The sequence below is a fragment of the Simochromis diagramma genome, unplaced genomic scaffold, assembly GCF_900408965.1.
Source record: "Simochromis diagramma unplaced genomic scaffold, fSimDia1.1 OVJJ01000205.1, whole genome shotgun sequence".
NCBI classification, from domain to species: Eukaryota; Metazoa; Chordata; class Actinopteri; order Cichliformes; family Cichlidae; genus Simochromis; species Simochromis diagramma.
In genome coordinates this window covers 551,155-574,965 of record NW_024386782.1, presented here as the reverse complement: position 1 = coordinate 574,965, position 23,811 = coordinate 551,155, and the positions used below count along the sequence as shown (strand labels likewise).

The following is a 23,811-nucleotide window of genomic DNA, read 5'->3' as shown; positions in this document are numbered from 1 at the left end:
TCTCATTCACACACTCACACTCATATCTCTCAAGGCTGTTTCTACAGCTAGGCCTGAGTTAGGCCTGTCTCTAAAATCATTATTCTCTTTTCTTACTTTCTTACTTTTCTTACCTTATTCATCATTTTAGTGTCAAACATCTTTAAATTTACAGATTATGTTCTGACCAGTATTGCGCATAGTTAACTATCAGCAAAATCACATATGAATAATAATTCTGTGTTTAACCTTTACAACATTTAACTCTACTTTTCTTGTTCAAAAGTATAATGATGGGTTGGTGACATAGTTCTTATCCTCTTAAACTCAGACATGAATAAACAGGTCGATGATGGATTCGCGTTTACACACACAAACTGCGAACATTAGAATTTGCATTTTCACCACTCAGACTGCATCTCTCTGCTAACATTTAGATCAAACTTCAATCTTTGATCTTAAACCTTATAGATGATCTACTTATTATCAGAATGGGAAAAGGTCTGTCTAGCACTGTGACCATTTCAACACATAAGCCTCATATGGCTCTCTTCCACAGTCTTTTTTCCTGTCTTCCTTCTCTCACCCCAAACGGTCGTGGCAGATGGCTGCCCCTCCCTGAGCCTGGTTCTGCTGGAGGTTTCATCCTGTTAAAAGGGAGTTTTTCCTTCCCTCTGTTGCCAAAGTGCTTGCTCGTAGGGGGTCATAATTGTTGGGGGGTTTTCTGTATGTATTATTGTAGGGTGTACCTTACAATATGAAGCGCCTTGAGGCGACTGCTGTTGTGCTTTGGCGCTATATAAATAAAATTGAACTGAACTGAAGGCTGGGTATCAGGTCCTTTTACCACCTCAGCTGTGATGGCACGGTGCAGCCAAGGGCTTAAACCTTTGAATTGTGGAATCACATCTCTCACCTCATCTTAGTGCACCTTACTGATGCTTTTACTCATTTCCTTGGGTGACATTCCCAAGGTGGTGTTGTTGACAACTTTTGGCTGCCCAAAAAGATGGGGGGGAATAGTGAGTGTCACGGGCAAAGCATTAAAACTATTTAATTACCCTTGTGTTGCCACATTAGGAAGCTAATTTATAAAGTAAGTAAAATGGAAATTTTTAACCTATATCATCTAATTTGACAATTTCTTCAGTTCAGGGGTCAGACCACCAAAGGTTTTGTTTTCAAGATGAAATCTTCTGTAATATTATTAACATGAGCAACAAGCATTTTATTTACAAAGTGATACAGATTCCTTGTGTGATATTTGAGAATTTTTAATGTTTGCAAAACACCCAAAATGTGTTAACCTGTGTAGTTATCTACCACTGGTATCTATAACCTCAACATTTTCTAAAACCATATAAGTTATATGTGTAAGTGGAAAGCCTCTTCTTTATTTTTGCTTCTTAATCTTCTGCATAATGTGGACACTGATGACAGCAATCACCATGATGATCAGACCAACAGAGAACACGACTGTCTTCACCACACAGATGGAGATACCTGCAGACATGAGCAGAAATAATGAAACACTAAATAAACTGTACTTCCAATTTATTTTATCTGACTCAAGAAATCTTTTACATTTCAGAAATACAGTTAATTTATTTCTGAATGTATCCCAACTGTATTCAGCATTCCAGAGGAAAAAGCGAGTGACTATTGTGATTATTTGTCTAAATTAGATTTAGGGATTGAGGGAGGACTGAGGTTTATATACAGTTAGGTCCATATATATTTGGACACTGACACAATTGTTTTTTAACATGTTTATTGAAACATATTCTAATTACAGTTATATAATGGACATGGAACTTAATGTGTCCCACAGTCTTTTTAAAGGGGCCAAACGTAATTGGACAATTGACTCGAAGGTCATTTCATGGGCAGGTGTGAGCAATTCCTTCGTATGTTATTATCAATTAAGCAGATAAAAGGCCTGGAGTTGATCTAAGGTTTGGCGCTTGTGTTTGGAACATTTTGCTGTCAACAGACAACATGCAGTCAAAGGAGCTCTCCATGCAGGTGAAACAACATCCTTAAGCTGCGAAAACAGAAAAATCCCACTTGAGAAACGGCTTTAAGATTAGGAGTGGCAAAATCTACAATTTCGTACATCCTGAGAAAGAAAGAAAGCACTGATGAACTCAGCAATAAAGAGAAGATGGGCCCACAAACAAACAGCAACTGAAAGCCTCTGTAGTAAAGACCTGGCAGAGCATAAAAAAGGAGAAAACCCAAAATCTGATGATGTCCATGAGATCAAGACTTCAGGGTGTCATTTCCAGCAAAGTATTAGAAATTAACATTTTATTTTCAGTTATTCAACTGTCACGGGGTGAAACGGGACAAGTTATTTGGAGTTTTTACTGTGCATGTTTTGCGACGTTTTATCTGTTTAATATTTTAATATTGTATATTGGGTTTGTTTGTATGAGTTCTATTGCATGTTTTTATCTTATTTAATTGAACAACTGTCCTGTAAAGACTCCACCCCTATCTGATTACTAACTTGATTTCACCTGAGAGGTACCAGAGAGGCCAATAAGAGGGCTGGGTAGACGACAGAAAAGGGCGCTTTTGAGGACGAATGGCAAGGAAAGCTTTGCTTTGAGGAGTTGCGCTCAAAGGCCAGAGGCTGAGCGCCTCGGCTTCGGGCTGGAGGCTCGAAGCGGAAGGGACGAAAGAGAGTGACCGGAGTGACTGAGAAGCCGAGCCAGAGATATGGAGAGAAGGCTTGGGCTGTAGAGCTGTGATTGACGGCTGCGCTTGAAGGCTAGAGGCTGAGGGCCTCGGCTTCGGGCTGGAGGCTCGAGACGGATGAGACCGGGGAGGGCACCAGCAGGAGGACCAGCGCGCAGAGGCACCAGCCCGCAGAGAGCGACAGTACGAGCCCGCAGAGAGCGACAGTACGAGCCCGCAGAGAGCGACAGTACGAGCCCGCAGAGAGCGACAGTACGAGCCCGCAGAGAGCGACAGTACGAGCGAGCGAGCCCGCAGAGAGCGAGCGAGACGAGCCCGCAGAGAGCGACAGTACGAGCCCGCAGAGAGCGACAGTACGAGCCCGCAGAGAGCGACAGTACGAGCCCGCAGAGAGCGACAGTACGAGCCCGCAGAGAGCGACAGTACGAGCCCGCAGAGAGCGACAGTACGAGCCCGCAGAGAGCGACAGTACGAGCCCGCAGAGAGCGACAGTACGAGCGAGCGAGCCCGCAGAGAGCGAGCGAGCCCGCAGAGAGCGAGCCCGCAGAGAGCGAGCGAGCCCGCAGAGAGCGACAGTACCAGCGGAGGCTACGAGACGGCTGTGCCGATTTCCAGTTTTAAAGAAGCGGCGGGGGGAGTTGAGAGCTCTGCCCACCCGGGGTAAGTCTCTGACTTATCCCTTTTTTATGAAGTAAACCTGTCTGGAAAGAATAGTGACTGCCGCTTCCTCTCCTTCTTCAGCATATCAGGACGTGAGTGCGAGAGAGAGGCGAGGACTCCGCTGGTTCCTCTGGTTATACCACTTGCTGGATTTCTTAGCTCCCTGGGACTTTTAGGTCGTGGCGCAGGCCACTGGACTTTTAATATTGTGTTTTATTGACTTGTATTGTGCTACCTCTTGGCCAAGGTTGTTTTAATTCATTTTGCATTTTTAACTATTTAAATATAAGAAATTATATTTTAATTATACAGTTTTTTTTTTTTTTTAAATGTGTGCTTTCCCTTGGCGGCTCCACTGCTCAATCCGTTTGGAGGAAGGTTTCCTTCCTTCGCACAAAACCACTGTGGAAGTAAAACCAGCCTTCCGCCCTCTGTTACACAACTTTTCCAATTAATCTTGAGCGCCTGAAATGAATTCATTGTAAGGAGCTAAAAAATTTTAGTTCCTCACATTTTATACAGTCTTTTTGTTCAACCCTCTGATTTAAAGCTTGCAAAGTCTGCACTTCAACTACATCTGAGTTGTTTCATTTAAATTCATTGTGGTAATGTACAGAACCAATTTAGATTGATCTAATTTAATTGTTACCTGGTTGCTATAGTTACAAATGACTTATTTATTTAATAAATAGGCATGAATAAAAGCATTAGAGATTGTGATGGGCAGCTTTTGTTGTCATCCTTAAAAATCTAATGCTGTGGAGTGAAGGGTCAGACAACACAGGAGGTTTAGCCTTTTCCTCCGACTTTATTGACCACCAAACATGAACTGAACACATTGCGCGCAAAACCCCTCACCTGGGTGTGACCCCTCTGGTGGGCCACCACAATGCAAGTTTTTGCCATCGACCTTACACTCTATTCAGAATATTTTAGATTTTCTCATCAAAAGAAAGATAATAACTCCTCAAATTTGGTGATATACATATGGAATATTTCTCATGCCAACTATTGTTAACCAGAATTATTCGTCCAGCAGTCAACTACTACTAAAGGTATTTAACACAGGTTTTGAGATTTTAACTGAAATTGTGTTCCAGATCAATAGAAGCAGACACAAGCTTGAAAATTTCTGGTAACTTCTGAGTGGATGTGCTCATTATAGGACAGCTGATTGGTTACAACTGCCCCAACAAAGGGTCAAGACATGATTTTGCAGAATGTACAAATGAATGTGATGTCTTTGAATCTTACCTGTTTTTTCCTTGCAATAACGTTTAATGTCCTTCTTAGTCTGTTCCCAGCTCACTTGGTTGCGGTGATTACAGACGATTAAGTCTTGCTGCAAATTGACAGTGAGATTGGAAGAATAGGTTTGGGCTTTAAAGCTTCCTTTCTCTACCAGAGAGCAGTTTTGGGCATCACATGTGAAAATGCTGCTGATGTGAGAATCCACTGTGCTGCAGGTCACAATGAGGCTACAGGAGTTTGAACTGCTGTCCATAGAGTCCACTGTCAGGTTAACTGGAGAAACTGGATCTGAAGAGTAACAGGCATAAAGAGATTTAAAACAGGTCTATGTTGTATCACCATTTCAAAAAGATAATGAAAACAGAAACCTACCTTGGACTATGACCTTGTATTCAGCTACCTTTTGGTCTTCATAGCTAACCATGAATGCAGTATAATCTCCACTGTCATTGTGTTGCATATTCTTTAATAACAAAGAGTAATTTTGCCTGAAGAGCTCAGCCCTTCCTTCATATTTGTCAAACACAACTGGATCATTATTAAAACCACATTTAGCTATATTGTTAGTTTCATTAACTTTCCAGATCAAATCAGTTTTTTTGTATAGTACAACAGATTTCTTTATATCCAGGTGTAAGTCCTTTCCACGGAGGAGAAACACATGTCGGAGCCCTAAAAGAAAAGAAAAACAACAAACCTGATATCAGAATCATCTTATTAACATGCAACTGGAAGTCTCTCAAATTAAATACAGTATTTTTTTTTTTTTGTATTTTTATTATTGTTTTGTCAACATTTTTATATAATCTGTTTATATGTTGATAATTAAACACATTTATTAGTGCAAATATGTTTAATTGTTATTCAGCTGTAATAAAAACCCTTACACCAATCAGACATCTCTAAAATTAATATAGATTTGTGTGTAACTTGCCCCACATCGTCCTTCAGTTACTGTTTGTTGAGATAATTTCCAACAATAAAATGTGGACTTCACAGATAAACCTTCTTGTGAAAATCCGTTCCTATTGGAAGTTATGACTTCCACACAACTTTGGATGGTGCACCTCTAATATCTAGAATTGCCCAAATTCATTAAACTATCTCTGCTTCCCTCCATGACAGAAATAGGGAAGCTACAACCCCAAACCTTACAGAATGTGTCTGCTCCCAGACCACGTCAAAGAACCAAACCACAAATCGGCCATGAAGGAGTCAACAATGAAAAATGAAATGAAGACTGAGATAAAGTTATAAAACATTCGAAATCCTTACTCTTAGTATTTCAGACCCTAAGTGTCTGCTTGAACATTACACAGTATTTCCTGTTTATCTTTTTTTTTAGTTTAAAAGCAAAGACTAATTTTGTCTAAATAACTCAGACCGTCCTTCACATGTGTCAAACATGATTGCATCTTTATAATAATAGTTACCAACATTGTTAGTGGTAGTAAATTAAGTTTATTTTTGTCTACTACAACAGGTTTCTTTATGTCCACATGTAAGTTCCATTAAGTACAAACATGTTCTCAGACCCTATAAAGACATAAAAATCATGTATTCATACGTTGTTTGATTTATTATATTTATATTGTTTTTTTTATTATCATTGGAAATTATTGGACAATTAGTTGTTTTACAATAAATTATTAGGCAGCTCTAATAGCTTTCATAGCAGGGTAAGATTTTACAGTTTTTCTCATGTGGTGTTGAAAGGTCAAAGTATGAAAAGATGGCAGCAGTTACTCCTCATCTGTGTCTGAAATCATCCTGGAACTGCAGTGTTCAATGCTTCTAAAGTTCTGTATTGAAAGCTTTGGTTGTGCTGGTTTTATTTTCTCTCAGAACCAGGAAACCTTCTAGCACACAAACCGAGTCACTGCAAGAAAGAGGAAGTGACTATTTTAGATGGACTAACTTGTCAAACCTTATTCCACCTGTCAAAGACACAGCTCCGATTAAACTGTGATATACTTTGAGACATTAATCAAGTCTTTCATCCGCTGCAATAAAATAACAGATATCTTTTGTAGTGAACACTATTATAAAAGAAAACATTTGCACTTTCCATCTTTGTTAGTTCTGTCCCTGTTGAATTAAGGAAGCAGTTGCAATATACTTCTACTATATGTATGCTAATATCTAGACATTTTTTCCCTACCTTCAGCCTCAGTGCAGGACAGCAACACAAGAATCACAAAGAAAAACATTCTAGAGTCTCGAGGTTTCTCTGAAACGCAACAACATGGAAGTGTTTTATACCACTGACAGCAGAACAGGGTCAGCCCCTTCTAACGATTGCGTTGTTCCTCTAGACTTGACACAGACCAACAGTGCACAAGTGAACTATCTTTGAGCTGTGCCAGTTGTCGATCTGACATAGCCATGGTTTCACAGCACACTGCCTTTGACTCCATGGCTACTAATGCTCAATTTTTACCAGAGTCAGTGGAGTAGTCAGCTGGGAGAGAGCGGTGGTTAGAACACCCATCAGGCTCTATCTAAGCTTTGCATTGTCTACTGGGTAAGACCCATCAGGGATAAGTGACTTTTAAAGCAGAGGGCCCATCCAGACTACCTGTATTGGGGTACTGGTCCCACAAAACCGACAAACATTAAAATAGCACAAAAACACTATTAATCTGTATATTTTCTGCTCGGCAATGTAGCCTGCCTCCAAAGTCATCCACTACCCTATGTGGGTGATATCAAAGAAGTCCATATTCCAAAGTCAAAAACCTGCTTAGCCTCCCAAATACTTTTTCCCTGAGATAAAAGCCTCAACAACATTTTTAACACCAGCAAAAAGCATTTTTATTCACAAATTAGGCATTTGGTGGAATTTGTTAATGGGTAATAAAAATGAAAATGTATTATTGTTTTTGTTCAGTGTCTTAACTTTCCCCATGAACTACAGAAAGGACAACAATATAAACATGATGATTGAAATTGTTTCAGGGTATCTGATTTTTTACGTTTAATATTGAAGTTTAATCTACTTTAATCAGCTGGAAAACTGCATTCGAGTGTGAGTTAATAAAGATGTTAAAAAGCATTGAAGTGTGGTCAGGTCCGCCATTTGTGCTACAAGCTGCATTTGCAGTGATACCAAATTCCTCTTTAGGCTGTAACATCCTTTAGGTTTTGCATGTTAAGCAAAAATGCTTGCACAAAAAAACAAAACAAAAAAAACCAGACGTCTAATACAAGAAAAAGGAAGTTGCATCTTTTCACAGATTGAGAACAAGAAAGAGAAATAAAAGTAGCAGAACAAGAGAGAAGTTTGCTTTTGCCATACTTCAGTTTGCACCCCAGTCTCGTAACATATTCCAGTAGATCTGAATTTCAGCTGAATTCAGCTGTTAAAACAAAATTTACATGGTTTCGTGTTTTTTTTCCCATATTTTTATTACAAAATAATGTTAAAAATATGACTGTCTTTCAACAAAAGCACTTGCAAAATTATTCTCTTAAAAGAATCTTTATGATATAATGACTGTAGTTCAAGACAGTATATAATAAAAATATAGTTTTAGTTCGTACGTGTTTTCAGTCATAGAATAGGATACAATTAAAGGTTTGCTCTTTGCATGTTTGCGATTTTAGTCGTAGTGTTCAGTTTGAGATAAACTGAACTGACAAAAAGAAGCATCAATAATTTCTATAGGTTTTAACAGTTAATCATTCATCATTTCATCTAAAAGAAAAATGTTGAAGCCATGAAGTGTTTTTCACAGAGCTACAGGGCCACGCGCCGTCTCAAAGCTGTGTTATTTAAGAACTTTGAAACTTGACAACAATTTTGTATGTGAATTTAAACATGAGACATGATTTTTTGGGACACTTGAAAAATTGTCAGCATATTGAATATGTAACTTGCTGCATTTGGAAAGATACCCAATTTTCATCTCAGATATATTTTTGAACCCGTTTTTCATTCTTAGGTTACTTTGAATGTTAAATGATGGTGTCAGTGTCTCATTAACATTTAGAATAATACAAAGAAGACACCAATCAAAGCAGAATCGGTAACTTCTAAAATATCAGAGATTGATAGGTTGGTCTTTGATGATTTTAAATGAGCTTTGAAGCTGAAATCATTTCTTTTTTTATTCTTGGGTTTACAACTTAGTAGTAGTTATCAGTTGATTCCCTCACACTGAAGAAACATCTTAATGCTGCTTTCTGGAATAGGAATCAGAAATGCTTCTTTTGTGTTTGCTATCATTATAAAATCTCAGAAAACAGCTTTATAAGGATCAACAAGTATTTTATTCACAAAATGATGCAGAGTCTTGACTTTTGACTATTTCATCAAAAATAATTGGTAACGCTATCATAGATGGTTTGAGGAGTTCTTTTCAAGCAAGTTTGCATTGACATCTATGTGCAGTGGGTAAGCACTGCAAAATTTATTTTTCTTTCTTAAATTTCTCTGCAGTGATGACAGTGATTTAACATGTTTGCCATGCATGTCTTGTGGCGCGTTTGTTATGTTTACATTCATCCATCCATCCATTCGCTTCCGCTTATCCTTTTTCAGGGTCGCGGGGGGCGCTGGAGCCTATCCCAGCTGTCATAGGGCGAGAGGCGGGGTGCACCCTGGACAGGTCGCCAGTCTGTCGCAGGGCCAACATACAGGGACAGACAACCATTCGCACTCACTTTCATTCGCACATTCACACCTAGTGACAATTTGGGTTATCCAATTAACCTATCCCCACTAAGTGCATGTCTTTGGACGGTGGGAGGAAGCCGGAGTGTTTACATTCAACATTCAGAAAATTAACGGAATTAAATGTGCAAATGTCTATACTTACAAAACATTTGCAATGCCTAATTTTGTGCTATTTAACAAAAAACGGTATCTGCATAAAAATTAGCAAACCCCCAAAATGTGTTAACCTGTGTAGTTATCTACCACTGGTATCTATAACTTCAACATTTTCTAAAAGTGTATTAGCTATGTGTGTACGTGGAAAGCCTCTTCTTTATTTTCACTTCTTAATCTTCTCCATAATGTGGACACTGATCACAGCAATCACCATGATGATCAGACCAACAGAGAACACGACTGTCTTCACCACACAGATGGAGATACCTGCAGACATGAGCAGAAATAATGAAACACACTGAGTAAATTGGAAGTACAGTTTCTTTTATCTGACTCAAGAAATCTTTTACATTTCAGAAATACAGTTAATTTATTTCTGAATGTATCCCAACTGTATTTAGCATTCCAGAGTGTAAATGACCACGGCAGACCCGGGTGCACGTTCATGCTTTGCAGCATACCTTATTAATACTTTCACGGTTGCTGTACATTCGCACCCAGAGCTGCAGCTCTCCCGCTGCCAGCTCAACATAGCAACAACAACCCCAACCACAGGACCCAGTATAATATTTAAGTCGGTGGGGCGTGATTGCAGATGCCGTGCAGGTGCGTCCGCCTTCCCTGCATGGCACCGCAGGCCACGCCCCGCCACACAGAAAAAAAGCGAGCCTTTATTGTGACTAAATTAGATTCCAAAAAACATTCAAAACCAAAACTTCAGGCAGGCAGCATCACTAGGACATTCACAGGACTGACAGCAAGCAACACGGAGTGCAGCAAGTGACACCATGACAGAGGACACATTGAGGACTGAAGTGTATCTACAGTTAGGTCCATATATATTTGGACACTGACACTATTTATTTATTTTTTTTACATGTTTACTGAAACATATTCCAATTGTAGTTATATAATGGACATGGACATAATTTGTAGACTCAGCTTGCATGAAGGGTTTTTCGGAGTTTTAGCTCCTTAACATGTCCCACACTCTTTTTAAAGGGACCAAACATAATTGGACAATTGACTCGAAGGCTATTTCATGGACAGGTGTGAGCAATTCCTTCGTATATCAATTAAGCAGATAAAAGGCCTGGAGCTGATCTAAGGTGTGGTGCTTGTGTTTGGAAGATTTTGCTGTCAACAGACAACATGCAGTCAAAGGAGCTCTCCATGCAGGTGAAACAACATCCTTAAGCTGCAAAAACAGAACAATCCCATTTGAGAAAATACTACAATATTAGGAGGAGTGGCAAAATCAACAATTTGGTTCATCCTGAGAAATAACGAAAGAAAGCACTAGTCAACTCAGCAATACAAAACGACCTGGATGTCCACGGAAGACAACAGTGGTGGCTGATCACAGAATCGTTTTTACAGCCAACAAAGTGAACAACAAACTCCAGGAGGTAGAAGTATCTAGGTCTACCATAAAGAGAAGAAAGGCCCACAAACAAACAGCAACTGAAAGCCTCTGCAGTAAAAACTTGGCAGAGCAACAAAAGGAGAAAACCCAGCATCTGGTGATGTCCATGAGTTGAAGACTTCATGGTGTCACTGCCAGCAAAGTATTAGAAATTAACATTTTATTTTCAGTTATTTTTCAATTCATTGTGAGGAACTAAAAAAAATTTAGTTCCTCACAATGAATTTCTATTGTTACAACGCCGTTACCGTTACTAACAAGAAAATGCGGTCGCATTAGTATTTTTCAACAAACAGACGGTTGAAGCTTCGTTCACCTTACCGCAGGTAATATCAGTTGCATGGAAGTAGCTGACTACATAAGTAATCTGGGCGCTACAGCTTTAAGCAGCTGCGCGTGCTCCCGCGGACGGCAATCACTTTCTGCCCAGGGATCAATTTTTGCCACAACACCTGGAGCTAGGGCGCAAAACAATCGCATGATTGCTGCTGTTTGACTGAGGAAGAATAAAGTAGTCGTGGTAAGCCAATCACATGACCACTTTAAGATGACAAAGCAACAAGGTGATATATGCCAGTTTTTAAATTGTGTTGATAGGCCACGTAAAACCAGAGTCATGATAAACAGTATATACACGTGTTTTTTCCTGAATAGTTTCGTCACATTTACTGTCTAAGGACAGCGCTAGCAAGCATACGCTGCTTATGAGCAAAAAATAAAAAAACTAAAAACAGCCCTTTCGTGTTGGTGGAAAAATGTACAATGTTGACCAATGAAAAAGTGCTATGGCAACATGACATTTGGTTGTTTAGGAAGAGGAGGAAGTTTTAGGAGTGATAGAGAGAGAGAAAGAGAGAGAGAGAGAGAGAGAGAGCAGAAAAAAAGAGAGAGCAAGTTTTGAGATGTGAGAGATTTGTGATGTTTAGCGTGTTTGGAGTGTGTAGTTAATATGCTGTCTTGTGTAGTTAGTGTTGTGTTGTGGATAGTTTGGTGTTGTGTGTCAGAACAACGAGGTGACAATTCAAGTCTTTGGACTAGATTGTGGATGCTTTCTCCCACAATCCAAAGACATGTAGTTAGACATTGGGACAACATGCAAATACCACACAGCAAGGCCTTTAAAAATCTGGTTATTTCAGTTTTTCATTCATTACTATGACCTTTATTCTCACCTGTCTTTGTTTCACAGTAAGATTTGAGCACCTTCATGGTTTGATTCCAGCTCACTTGGTTGCTGTGATTACAGAAAATGGTGTCTTGCTGCAGGTAAAAACTTAAAGAGGAAAAAAATTTTGTGGCTTTCAAATCCTTTGCTGCTGCATGAGAGCAGTTTTTACCATCACATCTAAAACTACTGCTGGTGTTAAAGTCCACTGTGCTGCAGGTCACAGTCAGGTCACAGGAGTCTGAGCTCTTGGACACAGACTCCACTGTCAGGTCAGCAGGAGTCACTGAATCTGGGGAACAACAGGTGTGAAAGTATTAAAAACACGTCTATAACGTATCAACTTTTCAAAATAATAATGTAAAACGAAACCTACCTTGAACTATGACCTTGTATTCAGCCATAGTCTGGTCTCGTCCTCCAATCACAACTGCAGTATAATCTCCACTGCCACTGTGTTGTACATTCTTTAATTTCAAAGAGTCATTTTGTCCAAACAACTCAGCCCTTCCTTCATAATTGTCATACACGAATGGATCATTATTAAAAACATGTTTAGCTATATTGTTACTGTAATTGCATTTCCAGAACAACTCTGTCTGTTCGTCAAGTTTAACAGGTTTCTCTGTATCCAAGTGTAAGTCCTTTCCATGCAGCGCAAACACATGTTGGAGACCTAACAGAAAAGGAAAAACAAAACATATCAGTCATGAACATCCAGCTGCAATTATGTTAAATCAAACACAAATGCAACACAAAAAGGACCTGACACACACGGCGTTGCAGTGTTGTGAATGTTTTGTTTTGTTTTTTGTCATATATTTTTTCACCGCAGCTTTTCACCTGCCTTCTGGTCCTGGTAGCCTACTCACACAGGGGGAGGCATGAGTTTATGATGGAGACCATCTTTTTTGGTCAACCTCCCCTGACACCACTTGCTGCTCTTCCCTATTGTTTGATTATTTTCATTATTGTTTAGTCACAGCTAACTGCTTGCATTTTTAGCATCCACCAAACAATAATCAGTTTCACATTTCAGATAAAGCTGTTGTGGAAAACCTGAACTTGTTATGAGATACAGCTTCCATCTCACTTCGGACAGCCCACCTCTCATATCTTGAGATATGACCAAATATATTACACCAATCAAGTCTTATTACTAAATTAACAGCTGCCAAAGAGTTCCAGCAATCTTTCATTCTAGTTTATACGTCAACCAAAGGTCAGGACAGTTAGGATTACTTTGAAAGTTGCACTCTTGGCCTCCCACACACTTAAAAAAACATATTTGTCATTTTTTTGTCCACCCGTAACTTTCAACTTTCTGATTCTCTGATTTAGTGCTCAGTGAGATGAAATTATTATAGTGGGTAACTGTTGTTTTCATTAGTGTTGATGTTTTAAGTGTTTTCACAAAATTTAACCAAAAATCATCAATGACGGAATCAAACATGAAAAATGAAAAGAAGACTGAGATGAAGTTATACAACATTTGAAAACTTTAATCTTAGCCTTCCAGACCCAAACTGTCTGTTTCCAGTCTGTAACTTCTCCTATCCTTCACCACTGTCAAACACTATTGCATCTTGATAATAACTGTTTTTGGTAGTAAATTAAGTTTCTATTTCACTACTACAAAAGATGTCAGATGCAAGTCTGTTCCATGAAGTACAAGCACATTTTCAGACCCTATAAAGACCTAAAGAGACACGTAAGATGTAAAGTCTTCTATTCACACCTCATTTGTTTTAATTATTTTTATAGTGTTATTTTTTATTATGATTGAAAATTAATGGAGAATTTGTTGCTTTAAAATGAATTATTAAACAGCTCTAATACCTCTTTTATAACAGGGTAAGATTTCACACAGTTCACAGTGTTTTTAAGAGGTCAAAATATGAAAAGTTGTTAGCAGTTGCTCCTCATCTGTGCCTGAAATCAGCCTTAAACTGTGATGTTGTTTTGAACTTTTCAGATAAATGTATCTTATACTCTTTGCTTTAAATAGCAAACATATAACTCATATAACAGGACAGTGCTTAATAATTCTCAAAATTCTCCATTTACACAACTTCTCTTTTATTCATTCAATGGCACATCTTCACCCAGGACAGAGAACTATTTTGTAAAACATTATCTGAGACACAATGAGATTTCTTCCACAGTGTTTTTTTCCTCCCCTCCCACCAAGAACAAAATTGGCCTGTTAGGACACACTGGTTTACACGGGCACATAAGCTCATTGGATGTGCTTCGGATGTGTTGGTTTTATTTTCTTTCAGAACCAGGAAGCAGAGTGACTGCAAGAAAGAGGAAGTGACTATTTTTAGATTGACTAACTTGTCAGAGCTTATTCAGCCTGTCAAAGACACAGCTCTGATTAAACTCTTGACTAATGTAGTTTGAGACATTAATCAAGTCTTTTACCTTCTGCAATAAAATGAACAGATACCTTTTGTTGTGAACACTATTATAAAAGAAAACATTTGCACTTTTCATCTTTGTCTGTTCTGTCCCTGTTGAATTAAAGAAGCAGTTGCTATATACTGCTACTATATGTGTGCTAATATTTAGACATTTTTTTTCCTACCTTCAGCCTCAGTGCAGGACAGCAACACAAGAATCACAAAGGAAAACATTCTAGAGTCTCGAGGTTTCTCTGAAATGTAACAACGTGGAAGTGTTTTACACCACTGACAGCAGAACAGGGTCAGCCCCTTCTCACAACTCCGTTCTTCCTCTAAACAGACCAACAGTGCAAAAGTGAACTATCTTTGAGCTATGCTAGTTTTAGCTCTGAGATAGCCATGGTTTCACAGTAACACTGCCTTTGAGCAGAAAGATGACAAAAAAGAAGCCGTGACTCAGTCTGACAGTATCAGCCTGCACGAACACTTTTATTGATTTCTTCGTGCAGATTTTTGGGGTCATGTGTGAGAGTTGGTGAGCTAAGGTGCGAGTCCCGTGCACTGCAAGTCATGATGAGATTACAGGAGTTTTTAAACACAGAGTCCAATCAGGCCGATCAAAGCAGAAGAGGTAATATGATGATCTGAATGCATTTAGGCTGCAGGAATTGACTTCATGAAATATCAGATGTCTGTGGGTTTTTCATTGATAATGTAAAATTCTGGATTCAGATCTTGCTGGATTTATCCTGTACAGTAGTTATGAACATTCCAAAAATCCTCCCAACCAAACATAAATGAGAAAAGTTTATTTATTAAAATAAATATAAAATAAAATTTCTAAACCTATGATCTCCCTGCAGCCCACATCACAAGTCACTCGCTGCCCTCTTCTGGTTACATTGAAGAAAGTTCAGGGTTCAGAGATGTTAATCCTGCATTGTGGAAAACAAATCAGAAACCCACTCCAGCCGATCCAAGAGAGAAGAAACTTGTATTTAAGAAAAAAAAAACCCAAAAAACCCAATTTTCTTTACAAAGTGATAGATGGCTTTTATTTGTTATATCTTGTTGGGGGGCAGGGATAGCTCAGTAGGTAAAGTGTTGGTCCTGTGATCAGAAGGTCAGGGGTTTAATTCCCCTGAATGGCTACCTTGAAATACCCCTGAGCAAGGTACCGTCCCTACACACTGCGCTCAATGGCAGCCCACTGCTTCATTAAGTGAATGGGTTAAATGCAGAGAGGTATTTCCCCCCGGGGATCAATAAAGCATACCTTGTTATTGTTCAGCACTTTTATGACGAATTTCTTTACTGACCCATTTTGACGTGACCGTGTTTATATGTACTTAGTTTGCACTTTAATTTTTCATTTAGTATAAAATTATAAAGGGATGAATGAATATAAGTAAATTCTAGTCTGTAAAACTGTAAAACTTTATCATAAAACATTTGCAAAGTCTTGTTTTCAAAATTTCAAAATCATATTTATGATATTTTTGTAACATAGGGAATGAACAACACTCAGAGCATATATATTCGTCTTGTAATCGGAAGGCTGTCGGTTCGAGCCCCAGCTCGGACAGTCTCGGTCGTTGTGTCCTTGGGCAAGACGCTTCACCTACTGCCTCCTGGTGATGGCCAGAAGGGCCGATGGCGCGATATGGCAGCCTCGCTTCTGTCAGTCTGCCCCAGGGCACTGTGGCTACAACTGTAGCCTCCACCAGTGTGTGAATGTGAGAGTGAATGAATAGTGGAATTGTACAGCCCTTTGAGGTTCTTGAAAAGCGCTATATGAATGCAGTCCATTATTATTATATGGGTTTTATACAGCATACAACAAATTACAAACAACGAAACAGGATAGAAGTGGTTAGAGAAGAAGTTTTTTTTTAACTTTTATTAAACTTTAAGTTTTTTATAGAAGGCTGAACTATATGTACAGTGTAATTGATGTACTACTTATTTTTGCCTCTTAAATTTCTCTGTGATGTGGACACTGATGACAGCAAACACCATGATGATCAGACCCACAGAGAAAACAACTGTCTTTACCAAACAGATGGAGATACCATCAGAGAGACTCCCAGAACCTGCAAGACAAAGAAAATGTCAAACAAACAAACAAAAATAATCAAAAGACCTTAAAGTTAAAAAAAGATTAAACTCCGAGTCAATCAGATGTAAAGAAAAATGAATTATTTTAACAGAACTTGACTAGTAGTGATTGTTTGTCTAGATTTTATAGATCAACAATGTGCAAAGCAGGTATACAAATAACTTAATTTTCTTGTTTTACTCTTAAACTAGTGGTCAAAAACAATAAAATAGCATCCAGAAAAATATTAATTCTCTTTCTGTGAAGTTATATTTCACTCTTGGTGTGAGAAGGTCACGTCAATAATTAATTTCTTTAAATGAAAGAAGTGTTATCTTAAGAAAAAAATCAAAATGATCATCATCAACATTTTCTCTTTCAGTCTTACCAGCCAGTAGTGCACAAAGATGTTCAATGTTCTTCATGTCTCTGGTCCAGCTGACCTGGTTGCTATGGTCACAGATGACTGATAGATTTGACAGGTAAACATGGAGAGAAGCACCTGAGGTTGTAACCTCTGATTGCTCTCCTCTTTCCTGATAGCAGGTTGTGGTGTCACATGCAAAAATGCTGCTGATGTGAGCGTGCTTTGTGCTGCAGGTCACCGTGAGGTTACACGAGTCTGAGCTGGTGGACACAGAATTGACGGTCAGGTCGACCGGTGACACTGGATCTGAGGGGGGAGGAGGTGTTTAAAGAAAAATACACATCAGTGGCTACTCTCCATCAAGTTGCAATACTTACCTTGAACCGTGATGTTGTATTCAGTTAATATTACTGTATCTTGAGGCCCTATCACTTGTGCAGTATAAACTCCACCAACTGCCTCTTGAAAATTCTTCAGTTTCACAGAGTGATTTCTCACAGAAAACTCAACCCTTCCAGAGTAATCATCAGTGACTGGTGGTTCTCTACCAAGTGAAAATGTTATTAAACTACTGTCAACCTTAAATTTCCACTGAAAAATAAACAAATATTTTGGAATTTCATCTTCCTTCACATCAAGAAGTACATCCTTTCTCTTCTGTACAAACACAAAAGTCACTGCACTGCACCCTGGAAAGAATAGAAGTCACATAATAGAATATCAGTGAAATATATATTTTAATCATTATTAATCATTTTGTAAATTTGTGCAGAAGAAATGAAATGAAAGAATGAAAGAAATCCATCCACATTAATATTACATTTATCACAGTTTTCACTGTGATAACACCATTGCTTACTGAGTAAGACCCGTAGGATCAGAGATTAAGATTTTTTAAACACAGGGCCGATCCAGCCTTCCTGTATTGGGGTGCTGGTCCCACAAGATCAACAAACATTAAAATAATACAAAAACACAGGTCGTCCACTGCCCTCTGCTGGTGCTATCAAAGAAACACATAGACTAGACCAGACTAGACTAGAATAAAAGAGAATAGAATAGAATAGAATAGCGCTTTATTGCCATTGTACAAATACAGCTAAATTAAGGTGCTGCACACCAAATGTCTAGAATCAAGATTGATATATACCAAACATTCAAAAGTCAAAAACCTGCTTAGCCTCCCAATCACTGTTTTCCTAAGATTAAATCCTAAAAAGCATTTTAACATCAGCAAAAAGCAGTTCTATTTATAAACTAAGCATTTGGTGGACTTCATTGACAGCTAATCATACATCCCCTGTGGGGTTCTTGTAAAGGTACATGAACAGTTTTATGGGTAGATGTGCGTCCTTTTTTTTTTCTTTAGTTTTGTGTCTGAAATTTCTCTATGAGGTGAACAGTGATGACAGCAAAGACCATGATGATCAGACCAACAGAGAACACGACTGTCTTCACCATACAGATGGAGACACCGTCAGAGAAACTCTCAGAACCTGAAACACAGAGCAAAACCAGACTTTGCCTTTATAGCACATTGGGAAAGGATAAAACCAGTAATACCTCTCACTGGATGTGGATATCATTTGATTCACAATGTAATTTTTGATGTATGTGTTTTAGAGCCTGTAATAAAACAACATATGTTGAAAGTACTAAAGCTGTACCAAAAAAACTGGTTACCATTCACTAAATATTCAGTTATAATGATATTGATTAATTACTTACTGGTTCTTTTGTTTGTTTTTCACACATGCAGACAATAACATAATGCATGTTTGCATGTTATCCAAATGATTTTAGGCTTACAGTGAATTTCCAGGCTGGAAAATGTTATCAGAAAAAAAAAATCTGCTTATATGACTTACCAACATTTCGAGGACAAAACTGTCCAATCTCTATCATATCCTTGGTCCAGTTTACTTCATTGCTGTAGTTACATATGATGGATCCATCTGACATGTAGACATGAAGAGCAACGTTGGCCCACCACCAGGTCTCTCTTTGCTCTCCTCCCTCTTGATGGCAAGTTTTGTTATTACATTTAAAAATGCTGTTGATGTCAAAGTTATATGTACTGCAGGTCACAGTAAGGTTACAGGAGTATGAGCTGTTGAACATGGAGTCCACTACCAGGTTAACTGGAGACAATGGATCTGGAGGCAGATATACAACATCCAAAGTTTTAGTAATATAGCAGCAGCCCAGCACTGGTTTTGATTGTTAACATACCTACAATAAAATTCCATGGGAATGTCTTCCCTGCTGATTTCATGCTCGTAATCAGAATCAGGAAGATGGAGTTCACTAGCCAAGTAGTCCACTTCCATTAAGTCTAATTCAGTCCAGTTACTAAAATCAAAGTCAGATTCCATAACATCAGGAGTTATATTATCCTCCTCTTCAAACACAGGATGTGACCCTTTAAAACATTAAATGTGACATTACCAAACAAATCAAACACAATAGGTATATAGTCAATGAATCTTCTAAAATTTCTTAACTTCAGAATTCATACAAAGAATTTAACAGTATTTTAAGAACTTCCATCTTCACTGTCATGTAGTTTAGGAAAACAACACATTGCTTTTAAATTTCTTTATTTAAGACTCAATTTATAACAAATTTGGTAAATGTACTGACTAGTTATTGAATAGATCTTGTCAGTGTTTATGGCCCACTTACAGTACTTGAGTGAACTTTCATATATTCGTTTCGTTAGATTTACAACCCGAGTTATTAAATCAGATTTTAGTCAACATCGTGTATCTTGACAAATCTTCTTTTAGACTTCAAACAATGAAGTAAAAAATTATAAAAAAAAAAAACAATATATCTTCTTCCATACTACTTTGATCAAATTGCACATTCATATAGGTTAACCATATGTATATATACTCAGTTCTGCTCCAAGTCTGTATTAAATGATCAAGTCATAAATCACACATGATATTTACATTTAATTAGAAAGTTTCCTACCGAGTGTCTCAGAACAACACAGCAGTGCCACCATCACAACAAAAGACATGGTTGAATCTCTAACTTCTTTGACTCCAAAATGTGGAACTGTGAACGAATGAAAGGATGACAGGGTTAAAACTGTCTCACTTTTTTCTTTTTCACAACTACTGGCTGCAGTCTTATAGGGCAAAAGTAAGCACAAACCCTGTTTTATTACTTGTTTCTGTGCATTCATTTACCTAACTTCATTAAAGAATGCACATGAATTAACATTTTGCTTTAATGCACAAACAATGCATTAATTAAAGCTTCAACATTTGAGGCATTTTTGTTGAAAATCACAATCAAAGATATCAGGCACATCTTGTAATGAGTAAAAAACTAAAAACAAACAAAAACATCTCCCAGATCCACTCAAAGGTTTAGCCATAAAGTTTCCTTTGTCACAGTTAAAAGGAACAGGTCCCCATTTTATCTGAAGGGCCAAACATATGATGGAGACATTAGAATTTATTCTTAGTTAACTATTAGTAAAACATTTAGAATTCAATAGAATGAAAATGTAATGCATTTTAACTTTCCCCATGAACTATAGAAATGAAAAAGATATAAACATTATGGTTGAAATTGTTTCAGACTATCTGCTTTTTAACATATAATATTGAAGTTTAGTCCTCACAGGTGATGTAAGAGTGCATTCACTGTTAAATAGCTTCATTTGCAGTGACTTCTTTAGGATTTTTAGGATGTAACACCCTTTACATTTTACATGTTAAGCAAAAATACTTGCACGAAAAAACAGAAATGTAATACAAGTAAAAGGAAGTGGCATCTTTTCACAGATCGAGAACAAGAACAAGAAATAAAATTAGCAGAACAGCAGACAAGCTTGCTTTTGCCATACTTCAGTTTGCACCCCCGAACCTCACTACACACTCAAGTAGATGTGTTTTTTCCATAATTTTCTCACAAAATAATGTCAAAACATATGACTGTCTTTCAACAAAAGCAAAATTATTCTTTCTTAAAAGATTCTTTATGATATAATGATTGTAGTTCAATATACAGATAGTACGTAATAACACATTTTTAGTATATATGTGTTTCCAGTCACAGAATAAGATACAATGAAGGTTTGCTCTTTCCATGTTTGTGAGTTTTGCCTTAATGTTCAGTTTGAGAAAAACTGAACTGACAAAAAAGAAGCACCAATTATTTCTATAAGTGTTAACATTTACTCATTTATCATTCATCATTTAATCAAAAAGAAAAATGATGTTGAGTCTCAAGCTTTCTATAATCAAGAAGTGAAACCATGAAGTGTTTCCAGAGAGACACAGGCCCGTCTCACAGCTGTGCTATTTATGAACTTCCCGTCAATGCCTTGTTTCACTGCTTCAATTCTGTCAGTAGCTACTAAAACACTTTATTGACAAAACAGTTTTGTATCTGAATTTCAACGAGACATTATTTACTACAAAAATTGGTAGCATATTATATTGACTATTCTTTTACATGTTTTATATATTTGGTTACTTTTTAATTCACCCAAACTTTATCAGCTTGCTGCATTTGGAAAGATAACCAATTCTCATTTGAGGTATATATTTCTGTACTCTTTCCCCATACTTAGGTTACTTTGAATGTTAAATGAACTTAACCCCTGTTAAATTATGGTGGAACTATTTGTTTATATTTTGACTATTTCATAGACATTCAAAATAATACAAAGAGCACAGTGATTAAAGCAGAATAACTTCTGAGATATCAGAGATTGATAGGTTTTGTTTTTGATGATTTTAAATTAGTTTAAGATGGACGTGTTCACTAGCTGCATTCCTTTTTTTTTTCTTTTTTGTTTAGAACTTTGTAGTTATTAGTTGACCCCCTCACACTGAAGAAACATCTAAAACGTGCTCTCTGGAATCTGAAATACTTCTTTTGCATTTGCTTCCTATATAAAATCTCAGAAAACAGCTTTATCAGGTTCAACATGCATCAACCAGCATTTATTCATTTTTTTCAGTCCTGTTTCTAAAATTTCAAAAATCATGTTAATGATTGCTTTAGTGTTAATTAAATTAACTGCAGGTGAACTAGAGAGGCAGAAATGATAGAACTAACAAAACAGCAATAGTTTTACAGGCCACAGAGATTTTATCCCTCATGTTTTCTGATTGTTTTTCTAACCATTGTTACAGTAAGAGTATCACCAATGCTGTCAGGCATGCATATGAGCATGAGAAGTATTTTTTTTTTCACTTATTTCCATCAAATGATGTGACATCCTTTTATACCTAACCATTACACAGTCATCGTCAGTCTATCTATCCAGAATGATTTCCCCCAGAATGATCTGATGTGTTTTTTTTTTCCATACTTTTTTTAGTTTTTAATTCTTTAGTGTGAGAAGTTTAGTCACAATCATAACTTATGTCCTCAAAGTTTGGACTGATAGCAACCTGCAATAACTTCTAAACCTTTTCACAGTGTAGAACTAATTAGTATTCAGACACACATTTTAAAGACCTAACAAATGTTCTTTTTAATGTTAAATTTTTACTTTTTCGTTTTTGTTTTCAGCTTTACCGTCAACCCAAGAGTAGCTTGAAAGCAGCTTTTTCCCTGTTCAATTAAAAGTAAGGGAACATATTTTCCTTGAGCAACCAGTGCTAGAATAGCACAAAAACAGTAATGTTATTTGTAAATTCTCCTTGGCAATGCAGCCTGTCTCCAAAACCACCCTCTGCCATCTGCTGGTGAGATTAAAGAAACACAAATGTCAGGATTGTATTTATTTACCCGTTGTCTCTTAAACATATTCATAATTTGTTTCATGTTATTTTACTGTTGGCCGTAATGGTTAGTTTACATGTATGTATATGTTTTAAAATCTCATTCTACTGAAGCATCAGGTAATTTGATTTTTCTTTTCTCTTAGAAGGTAAATTTCTGGTAAATTACGATTGTTATTGTTTCTTTAGTTATACTCCCTATTGTTTGTCCCCTTGTTCAGGTCCTATCCAGAACAGGTGTATGGGAGGGGTCGGCCCAGCACTTCCTATTTATATAGGTTCATGAAGTCATTATTTGTTGCAGAGCAATAAAAATGTGGCACTATGGTGAATTTCAATCATGCGATTATCATGATCATTTGATTGCTGTCATTCACACTTACATTATTCAATCTAGATCCTCTAGCATACCAGGCATTTGCTGATAGGTCAATATATATATATATATTTATATAATTTTTCTATGGTGATACAATTATACAGGCTACGGATAAGCTTAAAGGTCTGCTGTGCACCGATTGCCGCAGCAGATCTTAATGCAAGCAGCCCCTCCACTACTCTCCCTGTGCCTATTCACTTGTACAGCAGAGTTTAATGTAAAAGAACTGAAAAGCTAAGAGAAAAAACAAAACTAGAAGTAGATTCAGCAAAATGTGTCAAATTAATCAACATGTTAACTGTTAGAGCTGCTGCAGCAGTAAACAGTGGTACTAGCAACAGCTACTAAAAAATCCTGGCACACAACTGTTGCTAACACTAGCTATGGAGGAGTCAGCAGGTCAGTTTGCTAAAGTATAACTTTTAATTGTCTCATGCTTCACTGCTGTGCAACTCAGATCTCCTAACTTAACAAAAACTATACCAACCTGATTAGAAAGAAAAACTCTTTCATTATCGATTCTCTAACAAAGTGAAATATATATGTGTGTGTGTGTGTGTGTGTGTGTGTGTGTGTGTGTGTGTGTGTGTGCATATATTATTTATATGTTTCAGTTTGTATAAAATATATTAATTCTTTTGCATGTACCTTTTTGTCCAGGCCAGACCTGTGCAGAGGCGCAAGGACCCTCTCATCACTGTTGGTGATATAATCCCATTGAGAACTTATTTACTTTCACATATAAAGTTTTGCATGCTATAGAAATTTAGTTCTACAGTGTATTT

General features: G+C 37.4%; 3 protein-coding genes across 3 annotated transcripts; all 3 read right to left on the bottom strand.

The window, feature by feature from the left end:
• Window positions 1-1,235: 1,235 nt before the first annotated feature.
• On the bottom strand, window positions 1,236-9,093 carry LOC120723243. The gene is made up of 4 exons (XM_040014587.1): window positions 6,755-9,093; window positions 4,966-5,265; window positions 4,597-4,881; window positions 1,236-1,482 (listed from the first exon to the last, which is right to left on the bottom strand). The coding sequence occupies exons 1-4, from the start codon at window positions 6,801-6,803 to the stop codon at window positions 1,373-1,375; spliced, it is 744 nt and encodes a 247-aa protein (XP_039870521.1). The 5' UTR covers window positions 6,804-9,093; the 3' UTR covers window positions 1,236-1,372.
• A 261-nt stretch (window positions 9,094-9,354) lies between these two features.
• LOC120723252 lies at window positions 9,355-14,708 on the bottom strand. Its single transcript, XM_040014598.1, has 4 exons — window positions 14,609-14,708; window positions 12,395-12,694; window positions 12,026-12,310; window positions 9,355-9,694 (listed from the first exon to the last, which is right to left on the bottom strand). The coding sequence occupies exons 1-4, from the start codon at window positions 14,655-14,657 to the stop codon at window positions 9,591-9,593; spliced, it is 738 nt and encodes a 245-aa protein (XP_039870532.1). The 5' UTR covers window positions 14,658-14,708; the 3' UTR covers window positions 9,355-9,590.
• A 2,762-nt stretch (window positions 14,709-17,470) lies between these two features.
• Window positions 17,471-19,993, bottom strand: LOC120723170. Its single transcript, XM_040014510.1, has 4 exons — window positions 19,871-19,993; window positions 19,128-19,313; window positions 18,760-19,047; window positions 17,471-18,387 (listed from the first exon to the last, which is right to left on the bottom strand). Exons 1-4 carry the CDS (start codon window positions 19,917-19,919, stop codon window positions 18,257-18,259), a joined length of 654 nt encoding a protein of 217 aa, XP_039870444.1. The 5' UTR covers window positions 19,920-19,993; the 3' UTR covers window positions 17,471-18,256.
• Window positions 19,994-23,811: the final 3,818 nt, after the last annotated feature.

Excerpts from the sequence above, each read along its gene's own strand:
- LOC120723170 (XM_040014510.1), bottom strand. The coding sequence starts at position 19,919 with ATGTCTTTTGTTGTGATGGTGGCACTGCTGTGTTGTTCTGAGACACTC. Across the intron at positions 19,048-19,127 it reads CATTCCCATGGAATTTTATT|ATCCATTGTCTCCAGTTAAC; the intron begins GTAGGTATGTTA and ends ATCTGCCTCCAG. Across the intron at positions 18,388-18,759 it reads GTTTTGTCCTCGAAATGTTG|GTTCTGAGAGTTTCTCTGAC; the intron begins GTAAGTCATATA and ends TCTGTGTTTCAG.
- LOC120723252 (XM_040014598.1), bottom strand. The coding sequence starts at position 14,657 with ATGTTTTCCTTTGTGATTCTTGTGTTGCTGTCCTGCACTGAGGCTGAA. Across the intron at positions 12,311-12,394 it reads ATACAAGGTCATAGTTCAAG|ATTCAGTGACTCCTGCTGAC; the intron begins GTAGGTTTCGTT and ends GTTGTTCCCCAG. Across the intron at positions 9,695-12,025 it reads TTACTGTGAAACAAAGACAG|GTATCTCCATCTGTGTGGTG; the intron begins GTGAGAATAAAG and ends TCATGTCTGCAG.
- LOC120723243 (XM_040014587.1), bottom strand. The coding sequence starts at position 6,803 with ATGTTTTTCTTTGTGATTCTTGTGTTGCTGTCCTGCACTGAGGCTGAA. Across the intron at positions 5,266-6,754 it reads GTCCTGCACTGAGGCTGAAG|GGCTCCGACATGTGTTTCTC; the intron begins GTAGGGAAAAAA and ends CTTTTCTTTTAG. Across the intron at positions 4,882-4,965 it reads ATACAAGGTCATAGTCCAAG|ATCCAGTTTCTCCAGTTAAC; the intron begins GTAGGTTTCTGT and ends GTTACTCTTCAG.